General features: G+C 34.7%; 1 protein-coding gene across 1 annotated transcript; it reads right to left on the reverse strand.

The window, feature by feature from the left end:
* Positions 1 to 1,762: 1,762 nt before the first annotated feature.
* Positions 1,763 to 14,665, reverse strand: IBSP (integrin binding sialoprotein). The gene is made up of 7 exons (XM_002745611.7): positions 14,586 to 14,665; positions 11,837 to 11,904; positions 11,692 to 11,742; positions 11,519 to 11,596; positions 7,566 to 7,628; positions 3,718 to 3,876; positions 1,763 to 3,115 (listed from the first exon to the last, which is right to left on the reverse strand). The coding sequence occupies exons 2-7, from the start codon at positions 11,888 to 11,890 to the stop codon at positions 2,567 to 2,569; spliced, it is 954 nt and encodes a 317-aa protein (XP_002745657.3). The 5' UTR covers positions 11,891 to 11,904; positions 14,586 to 14,665; the 3' UTR covers positions 1,763 to 2,566.
* Positions 14,666 to 18,893: the final 4,228 nt, after the last annotated feature.

Genomic DNA, 18,893 nt, shown 5'->3' on the forward strand with positions numbered 1-18,893 from the left:
AAATCAAAACCATAGTGCCATACTACCCTACTCCTGCGAGAATGGCCAAAATCAAACAATGAACAAATAGTCACGTTGGTGTGGATGTGGTGAACATGGAATGCTTCTACACTGCTGGTGGGAATGTAAACTAGGACAGCCGCCATGGAAAACGATGTGGAGATTCCTTAAAAAACTAAAGTAGAACTACCATTTGATCCAGCAATCCCACTACTGGATATCTACCCAGAGGAAAAGAAGTCATTATTTGAACGTATGCATATTTATAGCAACACAATTCACAATTGCAAAATTGTGGCCATCAATAAACTGTGCTGTGTGTGTATATATATTGTGTGTATATACACATATATATGTATATGTATATATATGTGTGTATATGTATATGTGTATATTTATTTACACACACAATATGTACACACACACCACAGTTTCTCTATTGATGATATATACACACCATATATATATATGTGTATATATATATATATATACACACACATATATATATGTTGTAATACTATGCAGAGAAAAAGGAATGAATTAACAGCGTTTGCAGTGATCTGGATGAGATTGAAGACTATTTTTCCAGGTGAAGTAACTCAGGGATGAAAAACCAAACATCGTATGTTCTCACTGATATGTGAGAGCTAAGCTATGAGGAAGCAAAGGCGTAAGAATGATACAATGGACTTGAGGGAAAGAATGGGAGGTGGCGAGGGATAAAAGACTACAAATATGGTGCAGTGTATACTGCTCAGGTGATGGGTGCACCAAAATCTCACAAAGCACCAGTAAAGAACTTGCTCATGTAATCAAATACCACCTGTACCCCAATAACTTATGGGAAAAAATTATTTAAGACCAGATATTTTTAAATTTGTGGTTTGAATATTTGAGAAAGGAATTTAAGAACAAAGATATAATAAGAAAAATAGGAAAAATGAATGTCGTCATGCATGTAAAGTCTCACAACTGGTAGCTAAGAGACTAAAATTATCCCCAAGACAGTATCCTTCATTTTTATATGCTCAATGTGTGAACATTGTCTGGCTCTGTAGATGTTCAGTACATCTTATCAATTAATAAATTAAAAGATGGATGCATTTTTGTTCTTCTTGCTCCTTCTCATGATCTGCTTTCCTTCTTTACTCTCATTTTAAATTGCTTTCAGGTTTATACCAAAATGTGACTCACCGTTATGTCTTTGTATCAGCCCTCCTTTGTGTGTATGTGTTGTGTAAGAGGTTTTTTCTACATCATTCCACCTCTTGCCCAGCTAAAATTAAACCAAGTAGAAATAGGATAAAACAAAGCACTCAGTTAAAGTTGAGTATCAGGGCTGGGTGCAGTGACTCAAGCCTGTAATCCCAGCACTTTGGGAGGCCCAGGCGGGCAGATACTTGAGGTCAGGAGTTCAAGACCAACCTGACCAAAATAGTGAAACCCTGTCTTTACTTAAAATACAAAATTTAGCCAGATGTTGTGGTGTGTGCCTGTAATCCCAGCTACTCGGGAGGCTGAGGCAGGAGAATGGCTTGAATCCGGGAGGCAGAGATTGCAGTGAGCCGAGGTCATACCACTGCACTCCAGCCTGGGTGGTAGAGCTAGGCTCTGTCTTAAATAAATAAATAAATAAATAAATAAATAAAAACGTTGCGTGTCAGATAAGTAATGAATCGGTTATTTAGTATAAGTACATCCAACATATTTCACAAAGGCAAAATATTGCAAGGTGTATATTTATCCTAACAATTACTCATTGTTTATCTGAAATTCAAATTTAATAGGCATCCTATATTATATTTGTTATATCTGGCAACTTTAATAAACAGCCATTAATTCCCCTGATGTATATGGCTAACACTGCCCATAAGCATGGCAAAGTCTTAGTTATGTTGATTTATCCCAAATAAAATGTTTACATTTCCTCTTAGTTTTAAACCATAGTGGAAATAAGCTTTTCTCCTTTGGTTAAATTGTCTTCCATTTGTTTTACCTTTTTCCATTCTGAATCTCTCACTTCTCTTCTTAATTATAACACATTTGAAGGACTGCATTTTTATTTGTGATGAAACTCATAGATTAGAATATTCATACAAGTCACGTAAAAATGCATCAGGATGATAAACCTAATATACAGTGTTGCATAGGTAGTGCGATTAAGAAACTACACATTTATTGTATACAGTGTCATTAATGCCAATGAAATTCTTCTTAGAAGCACTTCTTGTACAAAGAGTATGTTTTTGCAGTTAGCAATAGTACAGGCATTTAAAAAACTACTATTTATAGAGCTACAACCTCAAACCATTCAATGGAATTTGGTCTTGAGTTGGCATACCGCTTGATAAATGACGCTGATTTACAACGACCTTTCCATACATGCCAGGAAAAAAGAGACAAGAAGCCTGTTACTTTGCAGAAGCAATTACAGAAAATTTGGAACAGTAGTACCATTCCACATTATAATATGCACATGTGTTATATTGCACCTTCCTGAGTTGAACTTTGAAAATGGTAGCCGGATGCAAAGCCAGAATGGATGAATTCAGCACAAGCTGGACCTTCACTGGTGGTAGTAGTAATCCTGACCACCATAGCCGTCATAGCCATGTCCTTTAAAGTAGCTGTACTCATCCTCATAGGCTCGGTAACTGTCCCCACGAGGTTCCCCATTCTCACTTTCATAGACTTCATATCCATTGTCGTATTCACTGGTGCCTGTGTGTTCATACTCCCCCTCGTATTCAACGGTGGTGGTTTTCCCAAAAGGTGGGGAGGTGGTTCTATAGGGCTGTGGTGGGGTCGTAGGTTCAAAGTCACCATTTGGAGAGGTTGTTGTCTTAGACGTGCTTTTGCCCTGCCCTCTGGTCGCTGTGGTGCCTTCCGCACTGGCTCCAGTGACACTTTCTACTTCCCCTTCTTCTTCCCCGTTGTCTCCGCCGCTGCTGCCGTTGCCATTTTCTGCCTCTGTGCTGTTGGTACTGGTGCCGTTTATGCCTTGTTCGTTTTCATCCACTTCTGCTTCGCTTTCTTCATTTTCTTCCTCTTCCTCCTCTTCTTCTTCTTCATCACTTTCCTTCTTTTTCATAGCTTTGTTTGTTATATACCCAGCCTGAAGGGAAACATTTTAAAGAACCCAAATCTAGCTTTGAAAAATGTAAAATTTAAGGCCACCGCTTCATCCACACAATATTCTACACTGACAGCCTTGTTCTAGGCATCTGATTTGAACTAAGACCAATTTAATTTACAAAATGATTGAAGGCTTTAAAACTTCAGGATAAATCCCTTTGTCATGGGTTTTGATGGGGAAAGTGTGCCATTGTTTAAGGATAATGCCTTTCCTGGGGGAGATTCTTCCTAGCACTTTGCTACTCACTTTTTCTGTCTTGAATTCTCAATCCTGAAATGCCATGATATCTGTCAGGACCTTTTATCCATTCCTAGATGTGTGTCCTTAGTCTTCTGTTATAATGTACAAGACAGTGTAATAACATGGGAGGAGAACTTGCCTGGGAGAAGATCTTTTCTTATTTGTAAACAGGAAAATTGTATCTGCTCTCACTTTTTTAAGTTAATGAAGATAGTATAAAATACTATGTGTATAGTGTTAGCATACCCTTACACCCCAGTAAAAAAGTTTTAAAATGATTTAACATTACCATTATTACTAATGGTAATAATTACATTTTGGAGGAATAATTTCATTGTTACCTTCTTGGGAAGCTGGATTGCAGCTAACCCTGTATACCCTGTGCCTGGTGTGGCATCCTCTCCATAGCCCAGGGTTGTAGCAGAAAGTGTGGTATTCTCAGCCTCAGAGTCTTCATCTTCATTTGATTCTTCATTGTTTTCTTCTTCATTTGAAGCCCCCTGGTAACAATGTTCAAGGTAAGAAAAATTATTCTACCTGGAAGATAGTTCAGGGTTTATTGGAGCTGTAAATCATTTGTCGGAGGTTTATTATTTGGAAAAACTTTGTATCCCTTTGCTGACTGATCACTCAAAGCCTGCCTTCCCTTATGCCATTTGCACTTCTCACTTCTAAGAGCTCAACTCCAAGTTATTTAATCCTCCTTACCACACTATATTATGTTTTAGGTATTTCTGCTTTGTATTTTATTAATTAAAGAATATTTGTGTTTCAGGAATTTGACACATCATTTTTCTGTACAAGGGAAAAAAACTAAACACTCTAAGAAATTCTTAGTGATATATTATTGCATTAAGGTGTTTTTAAAAATTAATACTCTTCAAATGAATGCTTATTATAATCTTTAATATTTCATTCTTTTGTGTTTATTCCATGTTGTGAGGCAATTGTTTTCTAATTGAGTTGATCTCAGCGTAATTCATAGTTAATATTAAAAGTCAGGGTTTCCCATATACAGAATTTATTTAAACAAGCACTGGAAAATTGAATTCATTTCAACACATTTTAATAGCTTGTGATAACTTTTAAAGTTTAAAACAAACAAACAGATATTTAGCCTGCCTATTATTAAAACAAAGTGACTAAAGCACCAGACGTTTCATCAACTTTGTACATTTCACCATTTCAATGAAGGGTTGTGGTACTACCAGAGTCTACCTCAAATTGTCTCCAAGCTAATTGTGTCAAATATCCCAGAAACACCATAGTGTTTGTTTGTTGTTTCATGTTTATGCTTTATTCCAACAGACCTTTCAAAGGTAGAAGGAGAAATTAATGTTAGCATCCTTAGGAAGATCCATAGAGTAGGAGAATATACTATTTGCAGGTGAAAAATCTGATTGGGTTATATGACTCATATGAGGTCAAATAGATAGCAGTTTATTGGTGGCTGGGTCTTGACTAAAGTTTCTTTTCCCAGATACTTTATTTAAGGATGTTCTGTTGCACATGAGTTAAATAGGAAAATAGGTCAATCTGTTAATGGGTATGAGGTTTCAAAAATGTTATTGGATAGAAAAATAGCTCCAATTTGGGCTTACAAAGATATTATCAACTCACTAGATTGTCTTAACAAGACTGAAAGAAGCAAGTGTTGGTGAGAATGTGGAGCAACTGGAATCCTCATATACTGATGGGGAGAGTTTACCTGATATACTGATGGTGAGAGTATGTCTGTTTTGGAAAGCTGGTTACCATTTACTAAGGTTGATATATGCCTTAGTAGATTTTGACTCCAAAATTTCACTTTTAGGTGAAATGGCCTCCAGAAATGAATATTTATATGTTCACCAGAAGAAGTTCTAGAAAGTTCATAGTAGCACTTTGTAATCACCCAAACTTGGAAACTACTCAGGTGCCCATCAACAGAAGAATAACACATTTTGGTATGTTCACATAATGAAATACTGACAACAAGAATAAATGATCTACAACTACAGAACAACATGGATGAATCTCTAAAGTTGAGTGAAGAAGTGACACACAAGAGTAAATAATGTATGATCCTACATTTATAATGTACTAAAACAGGCCAAAGTAATCTATCTATTTAGACTCAAAATAGTGGTTGCCTTTGTTGGGGTTTTTAAATGAATGGAATGGAACATAAGGCAAGCACTGCTTTTTTATGAGTGCTAGTTTCATTTGTGAGTTCAAATTCTGAAATTTCAATGAATTGTAAAATTAGGTTAATTTTATCACATGTATTTCAATAGAAGATTTTTAATGAGATTAAACAGCTTAGGAGTGGAAAAAGAAAATGTGTGATCACCAAATAAAAAATATGCCTAAGTACCCTCCTCATGCAAATGCAATCCCTGGAGACTCTACGTTTAACCTAAGTTGCTAATAAAATTTTAGAGAACAGGGAGAAAAAGATGTTTCAGAATCTCTTCGGGATGAAAGACTTCCTGTTTTATTTATCCACTTTTCCATTACTACTTTTAATGAATGAACTTTGTTGCATTTATTCCTCTGGAGTTTTGAAACCAAATCACCAGATATTTACTGGGCACCATATATGTATATGAAATTTTGCTAGGCAGCCTGAGGAGATACAAAACTGGGTAGCATGGCTCTTCCCCAAACGGATTTTAACCTATGGTCATGAGGTATCTGCAGATAAGTTCTGGGAATATTCAGAGATCCTTGGAAAACTTTTGTGTGTAGGTAATTTCATCAGAGCCTCCAAAAAAAGCCCCAATCTCCCTCAATCCTCAACCACCACCACAACAAATGAAGAGCCAATCCCAAAAGATATGCAATCTAGCTGGGAAATCTAGTTGACAAAGAAATTTTACAACCACTGTACAGCAAATAGCTATAACTAAATTGATAACCCTAGTCTAGTTATTGTGTAAGATTACTACGTGGAACTCCAGGAGAAATTTTGTGGGCTTTAGTGGGTGGCGTTTTTCCTGGTACTGGCTTAACATTCTTGTAAGGTCTTCCTTCAAGCTGTTAGTATAAATTATGATACGGGAAATGTTACTTTTAGAGTTAAAAATATACCAAACTAATGATTTGTCACTTTTCAAGTTCCCACACCATTTTGTTTTCAAGATAGCTGTTTAGACATAATCCATTTTTGACTATCATTGTCCATTCAAAAATAGCACCTGAGAATACCTGAATTTAAAAGGTTCCCAAACCAGTGGATAGCTATAATTGACTATGTGGGAAGATGCATCCTAATTGGCATGTTTCCTTAGGCAAGAGTGTCAGTTATAAACATGGTAGCACAATTTCCAAGACATATAGATGAATCTTAGCCAGGGACTACACTAATCTATAAAACAATATGGGAAGATATTTATATACCTATGAATTTTGTTATTACCCAAAAAGACATATGATTTTTTTTTTTTTTTTTTTGAGGCAGAGTCTCATTCTGTTGCCCAGACCGGAGTGCAGTGGCAGGATCTTGGCTGATTGCAACCTCCACCTTCCGGATTGAAGTGATTCTTGTGTCTCAGCTTCCTGAGCATGCCACCACACCGGGCTAATTTTTGTGTTTTTAGTAGAGCCAGGGTTTCACCATGTTGGCCAGGTTGGTCTCAAACTCCTGACCTCAAGTCATATGCCCACCTTGGCCTCCTAGAGTGCTGGGATTACAGGCGTGAGCCATCACACCGGCCTGAAATTTTTATTAAAAAGAATAACCCTATTTTGTGGGTTATGAAAGGCTAATGAATCACAATAATATTGTAGAGGATATAAACTGGTTTTTACATATTATTTTCTTGGTAAATTAAAATTTAAAGCTCAGTTTTTAAAACAAGTCTTGCAGTGAGTTTAGGATTATTATTCACTTGTCTTCTAATATCATGTTCTATCCACCTAAATAGAAATAATACTATCAGATTTTATACACTTCTACTTAAAAGGAAGACATTTTTGGTTTTGAGTACCATTTGTAAGTAACTTCAACCCCAAACTGCAATAGTGTTTTAAACAGGTCATGTTAGTGGACTCTAACTTAAATAACATTCTACTTATCTAATAGGATATTGTGGGCAGTTTGTAGGGTGACAATGGCTATTTGCTGAGTTCAGATTATAATAGACTAACGTCCTATTTGCTTTTTGTGCTGTCTGCTTTGCTATGAAAAGACTGTAAAGTTCCTTACCTCCTCTTCCTCCTCCTCTTCTGAACTATCATCTCCGTTTTCTTCAGATGAGTCACTGTTGCCCTGAAAATATATATACATGTATGTATACACATATCTGTGTACAAACATATTCAACAGCAATTTAAATTTCCTGCGGATTGAATCATGATAAAATACACACAAATACTCAATCTAATTAGTGTTACCATCTTGACTGATTTATTTACTAAGAGTAGATTGCATGCTGATGTGAGAAAGATAGGAGGAGATTAGACATGCAAAATGAAGTTGGAGAAATATAGGCATTTTATGATGATCAAGATATGAATTGGATGCCCCATTTGTCAACTTCCAAAGCATTGACAATATGTTGAAACATTTTGTATGCAAAAACTAGAGCAATGAATCACAGAATTGTTTAACTTTGAGAGAACAAGGGAATTATCTCGTCCAATTTTTAAATTTGATGAAGAATGAATCAGCAGCCTACAAAAATAGTGATTTCTCCAGCCAGTTCAAGGCAGACCTTGGGCTAAGATAGAGTTCACCTTTTAAAATTTTATTTATAAAACATAAATGAAATGATTCAGCTTACTATAAAACCAAAGTTGTTATAGATAATTCTCTTACATAGTGAGCTCTCCTGTTGAATTTAAATTAGTATTTAATTTAAAGAAATTTAATTTGCATGTAATTTTTATTATCTTTAAATTTAATTAAAGCCAGTTCCTAAAATGAGGTTAATTTATATATGTGAAATAAAACTTTTATGAGAGAAAATTGTATTCTTTTAATTATTTAGAGGGTTGTATAGAGTAACATCTGTCTAATAAGTTCAGTATTGAATGAGAAGAAATTAAACCAAAGATTTGGTATATAAAATATAATTATAAGCTAATAGATTTTTCTCCTTTTAAAAGGAAATGTAAATCCAACCTAAGATTCTGTCATTTCCTTCCCTGAAAGTTTTAGCTTTGATTCTGATGACCCAGTTAAGTATCTTGCATTTAGAAAATAGAGCTGCAGAAGGATCTTTAACTTCTGGGTTAGAAATCAGATGTGAGACAACATTCATATCCCAGTACTACTGAGGCTGTCCCTGTTGGCTCATTCTTCGGATGCCACATCATCCACCCAAGAAAAGGGAATGCTTGTTGCCTCGAGCCAAGAATAACCTCGGGTGGCAAGGATAATAATTAGACCTGTTCTTCCACTGCCATGACCTTAACCTTAACAGTTGTGCCTTCTCTAGCCCAGAGGGTGAATAGAGCATTATGTTTGAACTGTTTCTATTTGTTAATTAACTTAAATATAGAGGACAGAATATTTATGCAATCAGCACTGTTTTTCTCAGTGGGGGTATTTCAATCACTTTACGTGCTCCTTCACTTCTGGCTGTCTCCCTAACTCAACCACACATCTAGTGTCTGCAGTGAGAATACTTTAAAAGCCATATGAAATGCCTTGAAGCCTTGTTATTTTCTTTTTTTTCCTGTCTTTCATTTATTACCAATTTGTTACTAAGTCCAGTTGATTCTCCAAGAGGTCTTTTATCTGTCTACACAGATAGATGAGAGTTCTGAAATGCAAGACAATTCTGAAAACCCGCAACTCTTGTATCGTAGCTGAGATGAGTCTGATAAAAGAAATGTAAGGTTACATTCTTGCCTTCTACGAGTTCATACACTAATAAAATATAATTTGAGTCACGAAAAGACAGTTTTCTCAATTAAGAAGCTTAGTATGTTAAGTTTACTTACACTTTCATTTCAATAGTCCAGCAGACATATAAGCTGTAGTAGATAGCTTGCTAATAACTTTGCAATTCAAGTAATATATTTCATTGTAAATGGTATTTTAGAAATGATTGTATATAAATGCAGATTTGTTTGATTAAAACATGAATTTCAAAACCAATATAGCTTAATGTATTTTAGGGTGACAACTTGGGCACTAAATACCTAACAATACACTTAAGGAAAATAAAATTTTATAAAATAGGAGAATGGGTCATGAATACTAGATCAGACAGTTGAATTGGGAGATATATTTTATATAATTTTATTTAAAAACAACTATCTTACAAATTCTCCATTAGTTGAGATGGACCTATCTGCCTATAATTTGTGATAAAAATGTATATTAAAGAACTTCTTGATCTATAAACCTCAGGTCTATCAATATTCAGAAACGTAACATCTCCCAATATTGCTTCACTATGGACATTTTAATTAGAACATAGGCATATATCTGTACAAATATCCAGATGGGAATGAACATCTCTGTGTATCTCTATGTATCTAGTATTTCAGAAAAATTTAGGAGCTATTCAGAGAGTTGAAATTTACTATCATTTCCATTCAGTTTAAAAAAGAGATCAAAGAAAGCTTTCAAATGTGCACTGTTTATTTATGGGCCTGAGGCAAACCAAAGAAAGGAATACAATTCTGAAAACCCACAGCTCTTGTTTCATTCATGATCACATTTTTGTGGCCACACAAATCCCCCATAATTATGATGGTGCTAGAAATACTTTAAAATGATCATTTCCTATCATTGTATGGGCTAGAGATGGATTAGCCCAACATATGGTAAGATGCAATGCCAAGCCACTGTGCTGAGACATCGTTTTCATGTGTTTTCAGCATCCTGACTGCTTTTAGTGTCTCGGGAGTCCTGGGTCAAGTGGTGCATAATTGGTGCCCTGAACCCAAACGGTATAGTACTAAAAATAGTGCAATCCTGGTTTGTTGTATATTTAAAATCAACACCACACCCTCTGGTTTTCAAAGGCACTCTTCACAAGTAACCCAGTAAAATTAGAAACTCTTATTTTTAGTTTTAGTTATTTTTCTTTTTGTTTACAAATTTAAGGGATGGTTTGTTTTTCTCACAAGCTTTTTTCATGCATGTGATGAATTTCTTTCTTTCCTCGGCAGTTTTACTGTTATAATATGCTCCAGTGTATGACATATTGCTGTAGTGACCCACACAGGTTAAAATGCATAAAATCTTCAGAAATTACCATTGATTATCAAGTTTTTAAAAAAATAATGGCCTCTGCTGTTTATGAAGTCAATTTTTTCCCTGTCTGTTAAAGGACTGCAGTGTCACATGTAAAACAGCTATCTGACAGTATTGAATCAGCTATAGTAGGACAGCTAGTAACCTTATCACTGACATAATTGGTCAACAACTGATAAAACTGTCCAAAAGCCTGTTAGTTAGCAAAAACACCAGAACTCAATGTGACATGGTGTTCGTTTTTATTATATCATTCTAGACTCTACCCAAATGATTCAAATGATTTTGCTCTGTGTATATGTCTGTTTTATTTTATTTTTTTATTTTTTGAAAGAAAGAAAAAAAGGAGTGAAGGAGAGGAAGAAAGAGGAAGAAAAAGAGGAAGAGAAAACGGGAATGTAGCTTTATTCTAAAAATAGGTATTAATAATGGCCAATCAATATTTTGTGTATTTAAGGTGGAGAATGTACATTTTGTGTATTCAAAATGGAGAGCTCTATAAATATTGATTGAGTTTACTTGATCCAGATCTGAGTTCAAGTCCTGGATATCCTTATTAATTTTCTGTCTCGTTGAGTCTAAATCTCTTTATGAGTCTTATGTATCTGGGTCTTAGGATCATTAGCTCTTATTGTTGCATTGATCCTTTTACCACTATATCTTTGTTGCTTTGAAATCTATTTTATCAGATGTGAGAATTGCAACTCCTGCTTTTTATTTATTTATCTATTTATTTTTGCTCTCCATTTGGTTGGTAAATCTTTCTCCATCCCTTTGTTTTAAGTCTTCGTGTATCTTTGGATGTGAAACAAACTTTATATAGCATGAAGTGTTTCTGACTGAACTTCAGTGGCAGTTGAATTTAGGTGCTTTCTAGTTAAATTTAAATTATCTCCTTTAAATTATAATAGAAATTAAATTGAAGAAAAATGAATTTCTATACTTACCTGAACTGGAAATCGTTTTAAAGGAGGATAAAAGTAGGCATGCTTGTAAAGATAATATCGTGGCCTGTACTTAAAGACCTGTGTAAACAAAATAAATAATATATTCATGTTTAATATGCAGTGAATATACAGCAGGTATAATTAGGCCAAGGAAGTATGCTAAAATTAATTACCCCATTTTCTTCAGAATCCTCTATTTTGACTCTTCGATGCAAATTTTTCATCTGTTTTAAAGAACATTTAATTATTATATAATTTTTTTTTTTACATAAAAAGACAAAACTGAAAAACACTGTAGGTTTTTAATAAAGAACTTACTGAGAAAGCACAGGCCATTCCCAAAATGCTGAGCAAAATTAAAGCAGTCTTCATTTTGGAGATTGCTTCTGGAATTAATGAAGTGGTAAGGTTAATAAAATATTAAAACTAAAAATATAACTTTTTTGCTCATACTCAAAGACCAAGTATTAATTTGTTTTCATTTCTGTGTAATTATCACTTTGACTAATTAAAACTAAATTATTGCTTTTATTTTCAAATTATTCCTTCCATTTAAGTAACATAAGACTGACTTAACCCATTTGTCTAAATAGTCTTGAGTTCCATACTTGGTTTTAACCTATTTTCTGTGATTTGTTAATGGAAAACCTTTTCATTACTGCAGAGATGTTGAATACTTAGGGTACTTCACACTGGGGTAAGGGCCCTCTAAGTATCATCGACATGAGAGTGTCAGCTAAGTGAATTGAATTGTTAGTGTAGTTGTGTGCCCTGTTTGTTTACAATTAAAAACTTGACCAGATGTGGGGTCATGTCTCTAAAACCAGTATTTTGGGAGGCCAAGGTGGGCAGATGGCGTGATCTGAGAGATTGAGACCACTCTGGGCAACATGGTGAAACCCGTTCCCTACAAAAATTGCAAAAATCAGCTTGGCATGGTGGTGCGCACCTGTAGGCTTAGCTTCTCGAGAGGCTGAGCCTGGGAGGCCAAGGTTGCAGTGAGCCGTGTTCATACCACTGCACTCCAACCTGGGCAACAGAGTGAGATTCTGTTTCAAAAACAAACTCAAGAAAGCAAAAATCACCAATTCCCTATAAGCAGTTTCCAGCTTCTGTATAGGTTTTGGGCTAAAAATTTGTTTGTAAAATGGAAAATAGGAGATATTTTCCTCTGAATATCTTGGAATAACTGTGTGTGTGTGTGTGTGTGTATGTGTGGATGAGAGAGAGAGAGAGACAGAGAGGATCCATAATATGGAAAATACTATTCTGATAGCATGTGGCACCCAGCAGCCACTCCCCTAAAGATGATTCCATGAGACAAGTTCTTCAGAGTTTTGCCTTGGGATATTGGGGGAAGATTTCCTCAAATTTAGTTGCCTCCAGCTCCATTTAAGCTTTCCATCTGCTAATGTGTGAGACTGTACTGGGATGGATTAGGGACTCTCTAGGATTAGGGTGATAGACATGGATGAAAATTTCAATTCTATGGAACAATGAAGATGTAGCTCTCAAAATGGGAATAGGTCTTGAATAATCTTGGGGATTGCAGCCATGCAAAGAGCCTCAGTTCCACATAGATTCCTTGTAAATAAAAGGAAATAGTGAAATCCTATCCTATTTTAATTTTATTTAGTAAAATTATATTTAAAATTATATCATAATAGAGGTTGGGCAAGCTTAGTGGAAAGCCTACTAACAGCCATTTGCACTTACATGTACATTTAACTGTTAGCAATTTCTCATACATAGTCATAGATTTGGTAATATTTTGGAAGTGAAATGTATTGGTGATGGCCATTTCCCCATGAATACATTTTGAAAAGTAATATTTAAAATGTGTAAAACTCATGTCATATATTGAACCCTGCTGGTAAATTTTGTATTGTGTCATCATTGGCCAAGATTTATTGCATCCTTATTGAGTATCTGACACCAAGTTCTGAAGATACTGTCTTGGGTCCTAAGTCACACTCTTTTTGTGTGGCAGAGTGAGTCTTCAGATTTTGGTGCCCGTACAGTTTCTCACAGTCCTCTCTATCTTAGTAAAAGTTCTTGATGGCCACAAGGGAATAAAAATGCTTTGCCCCTGAAGGAGCCCATCTTTTTAGGCAGCTCTGATTGCTATTAGGGTGACCGAAATAACGCTTTCAACTTTGCCAGCTGTGGCCAAGTACATCAGCAAGCAGAGAGATTATTGCTTTGGAACTTTATGAAAAGGGTCAAAATATTTGTAATGTTTTAAAGAGCTAAAAACTTAATTACATATAACTATAGAAATAGCTTTGATTACATAAATTTCTCATAACAAACTATTAAAATAACCAGATGAAAAGATGACAGAAATAACAATAATAATAATACAAAGAATCAAGTAATTCATGTAGGCAGAATTGGCTGCCTTTATAAATCTTATTTTATTTACTTGTGATTCACCAAAAAGCAAAGACCTCTATAGTGATCACTACTAATGCAAACAGCAATTCAAACATTCTTAAAAGAGAGTTTTGAGGTTTTAATTTCAAGTTTTTATTGGAAAGAGTATGATAAAGTACCAACATTATTTATTTCTCTAGTTAGCACAATATATTTTCTGTTCCAACTTTACAGCTATAGGAAACATCAAAACTTAATGTTTAATATGTTGAAATGATAACATATATACTTGAAGTACAGGCTAGGTATAATATATAGAGAAATATGTGTACATCTAGGCAGATTTACAAATGCAAAATAGTATTTCAATCAGGTTATCTTGAATGCATCAGAATGAGAAAACGAACAGTTAATTTATAATGTGCAGAGAACAAGTGTAAGAAGCATAATCTTCTAGTTTTTTGTGCATAATATTAAGAATTTATTTACATGCCTAGGTTAATAGGTTTAGCCTTTTGGAAAGAATCTAAAATCTGAAGTGCCAGTTTAATGATAAGTAATTGTTAAACCATGTAATCATTCTACACAATGCAATAACATCATTTAAATGAAAAATTCAAAGCCAAGTTCAGAGATGTAAACTGTGGAGTGTCTGATTTTATGATAATAAAGTTGTCCTATTAAGTCTTACCCTCTGGCAGTCCTGGGATGAGGAAGCAGGCTCACGGCAGTGAGTGGCACAGATTGAGTATTTTCTCTGCTCTCTCACTCACTCATTCACTTGCTTTTGCTGGCTATAAACTCTTCTTTGCCTTCCAACAGCCAATCACTGTCACGACCAAGGTGATGTCAGAACGTGGATTCTCACCAGAAAGCCCCCAAACTTCAACACTTTTTCAACACACAGGCTCAGTTGAATAAACATGCAATGTGGTTCTAGAGTTAAGAGGTTTGCGTTGTGGAATTTAATTGAAGGTTTAGATGAAGATGAATAGTTTGGGTTCCGAATATATATAATAATATGCTGGATTTGAATTAAAATAAATAGCAAAAGATTTAACCTTTTAAAATTTTCTTAATTATCCATGTTTTCACTATGTTGAAAGAAAGGAAATCTTACTGTCATAATTTTACATTAGTTTAGCTAAAAAAGAAAAGAAAAACTAATAAGAAAGGAACTAATGAACAATCAATATTTTAATATCAACAATTTTGTTTTCTCCTGAAATATGCTTCAGTGACTCAAAGTTGATATAATTAAGTCAGTCAGACTTTGTAAGATATATTTGCTAAAACACAATGCTGAATATAAAAATTAGAACTTTTGAGAATCATACCACTGAGAGGCAGATTTTATCTTTTGCTTGGTAAATTAAACCTCTTTAGATTGTCCATTTATGTGGCCCTTCCTGACATGCATGTGAGGTCAGCTCACTTTTTTCTTGGGCCTCTGTACATCTGTTTTCCATTCATTTCATATTTAATTTTTTCCTATGAGTATAACAAAATGACTAGAGCTTGCAGGAGTGATCCATTGTTTTTGAAATATTCATGAAAACCGGCCCCCAAGGAATGGACTGATAAACTAAAGTATGAACTTTTTAATTTACAAAGGGAAATCTAGCTCAGCAGTTTTCATGTTCTCCTAGTCCAGTCATTTTATTCTTCCTCCAGTTGCGAAGTCCACTTGAGAAATAAAAAACTAATGAACATCATTTTTAAGTTGTGTGCCAATCACCCAATTAGATTCTTTGGATAAGTCATCTTTCTTTCAGAAAAGTTACTTGGAAAATACAGACTCATAAAAAGAGAAGTTGGATACATTCTTTCTATTTCATTCAATCCCATAAATTTAGTTCAATTTACCAAACCTTGAATTATGGAGCTTTTCACTGAGCCATACTATGATATAAGATGTGAGAAGAAAACAATAAACTATGGTCTCTACCTAAAAATTTCACAATTGTGCAAGGGAGATAGACATATAGCCAGAGGATTCAGTAACCTAAGTACCTACAAGGTTCCAAGGTGCTATGGAATGAGAGAGGTTTACTATTAATTGGCAGAAGAGCAGTGGAGCTGGGCCCTTACACAAGAGTAGGAATTTGCTGGCTTATCAAGAGGGAGAGGTTGTCAAGAAGGAAGAGAGAAACATTCTTGGGAATGTGTCCAAAGGTTATGAAAGCATATGAAACCACATAGCAACACCATCCTGTATTTACTGAGTGCTCACGTGCAAGTTCTTCACCTGCACTATTTCACTCATTCTTCATACGCAGAAAACAATTCTATGAGAGTATTCCCATTACACAGGTGAGGTATATGAGGCACAGTGCTAGTAAGTATGCCTTGTATTGCACAACTAGTAAATGGGGAAAATCAAGGATAAAAGTCAAGTATGTCTAATTTTAGAGCCCACACTTTAAATCACTGCATATTCTTGCTGTCATATCCAGAAAACCAATAATTCAATAGACTGGAATATAATGAGTGAAAGTAGTGACACATGAGGTTGGTGGGATAGGAAAAGCCAGGTGATGGAGGGACCTGTGAGTCACACTAAGGGGTATAAACTCCATCATGAAAACTGAGAAAAATAATATATTCAGAGTTCAGTTGGAAAAATCTTTTGTTAACAAGGCAGCAATGACTGAAGAAGGCAAGATTGTTATGGAGAAGGGCAGCTTACAAAGGCTAATTGTAATGGTCCGAGAAATCAACAATAAAGTCTGAAATAATGCAGTGACAGTGGGGATGGTGAGGAGGGAAAAAATGAGAGCTATGTTAAATAGATAGAGTCAGTAGGACTTAGTAGAAGTAAGAGAGGTGGAGAAGCCTAGGATGACTTCCTAATTTCTGCCTCAGATAATATTGTGAGTGGTGCGACCATGTCTTATGCAGTGCCTAACAGAGCACCTGCTGTGTTCTAGTCACTTAGCAAGCTTTTTTTGATAGTAATATGATATAATGAAAGAGGTAGAGACTGAGACTCAAAAGTCTGAGGTTTTAATCTTGACTCTCCCACTAATTTGACTCTACCTCTTAACCATTCTGAGACTTCAATTTAAAGCACATTTACAAAATAAGGGCATTTTCACCAAAAAGAAGAAACCAACCATTACGTGTGCTTTCACACTCTTGGAGCATTCTGATCAAATAAGTAAACTTGAATCTGATCAGGCCTCTATAGGAATGCAAGGACAGAAGAACATGTAAAATAACACCACTGGGATGCATGCGGGAAAATCCAGAACATAGGAAACTTTATTAGATGCATTACCTCATTTCTTCAATAAAATAGAAGGGAAAATAAGGAAAGGGAAACTATAAATTATAAAGAACTTTAGAGACATTTCTAACGAAATTATGAAACAGTTGGAGAAATGTTGAATGCTAATGAGTATTTCATAGTCTTAAGGAATTATTGTTAACTTTTAGGTGTGATATTATTATTATTTGGTTTTAAAAAGAATTCTTGTCTTTTAGAGATAAAATAGTTAACTGAGGGTGGGGATAATGTTTAAATAAGATTGGCCATAAATTGATAATTGTCAAATTACTGATTAACAGGAATTCATGATATTTATCTCCACTTTTATATATGTTTAAAATGATCTATAGTTTTTTAAGAGAATGATAGAACTATCATAGGTGATCTCTAAGACTGTTTCGATTTTAAAATATACTGTGATGCCTTATTTTCAGTACGTCATTAACCCTAACAAACTCTTTCCAACAGTCCTCTAGCTGCTAAATTGATTAGATTTTTCATGTATGCTCATTAAAGCATTTTTTCTAAGAAATAGTACTAGGGAAAAGAATCACTGATGCTTACTAACTTTGCTATTTCTATAATCAGGACTGTCCCAACAACACTTTTTACTTCAATTCTCATGATCATAACATTCTTATTTATGTAAACAGTTATGAATTGATTCTCTTAGATGGCATGTGACCATAGATACATCTCATTGTGTGACCAGCTGCTCTGTAAGATGAATCCATCCTGGCAAATCCCACACTCATTGTAATATATTTGCCACATATACTCAATTGTCAAATTTTATTAATACCACTTTCATGTTTCCTTTATAATTCAACCTTCTCCCTTTTTTCTTGTCAGTTCTGTCTTTGTTCAAGTTCTCATTACTACTTGCCAGGCTAGAGTAGTAATATTCTAATCACAGGCACCTTGCCTATTTCCCCTTACAATCAATTCTATGGTTATAGAATTTGAAATTAAATATTAAAGTGCTAGTGGTGTCTTTTGCTAGCTTTTAATTTTTATATTTCCAAACTTTAATAAAAAATAATTTTATCTTGGAAAGAACACTTAACATGAGATCTACTGTCTCAATTTTTTAAGTGTACAATACAATACTGTTACGTATAGGCACAATATTATACAGCACATCTCAGGAACTTAAGCATTTCACATAAGTGAGAGTTTATGCTATTAATTAGCAACTTCTCATTTTCCTCTCCCACTAGCTCTGAACAACCACCATTTCACTCTTTGAATCTATGAGTTTGACCATGTTAAATGTCTCATACAAATGGAGTGATGCCATGTTTGTTCCTCTGTGACTGGCTATTTCATTTTAGCATAATGTCCCCAAGGTTCATCCATGTTGTCTCATATTTCAGAATTACCTTTTTTTAAGGTTGAATAATATTCCAATGTATGTATATACCACATTTTCTTTATCTACTTATGCACTGTTAGACATTTAGGTTGTTTCCACATCCAGCTCTGGTAAATAGTGCTGCAATGAACATGGGGTGCTAGTATCTCTTTAAGATCTGAATTCAAATTCCTTTGGATAAGTACCCAGAAGTACGTATTATATACAGACAGTCCTGTATTATATAGGAATTTGGATAAGTACCCAGAAGTACTGTATTATATGCAGACAGTCCCCAACTTACAATGGTTTATTACTTTTTTGACAATAGTGTGAATGTGATACATGTTTAATAGAAATCATACTTTGAGTAT

Source organism: Callithrix jacchus, chromosome 3 (genome assembly GCF_049354715.1).
Source record: "Callithrix jacchus isolate 240 chromosome 3, calJac240_pri, whole genome shotgun sequence".
NCBI lineage: Eukaryota > Metazoa > Chordata > Mammalia > Primates > Cebidae > Callithrix > Callithrix jacchus.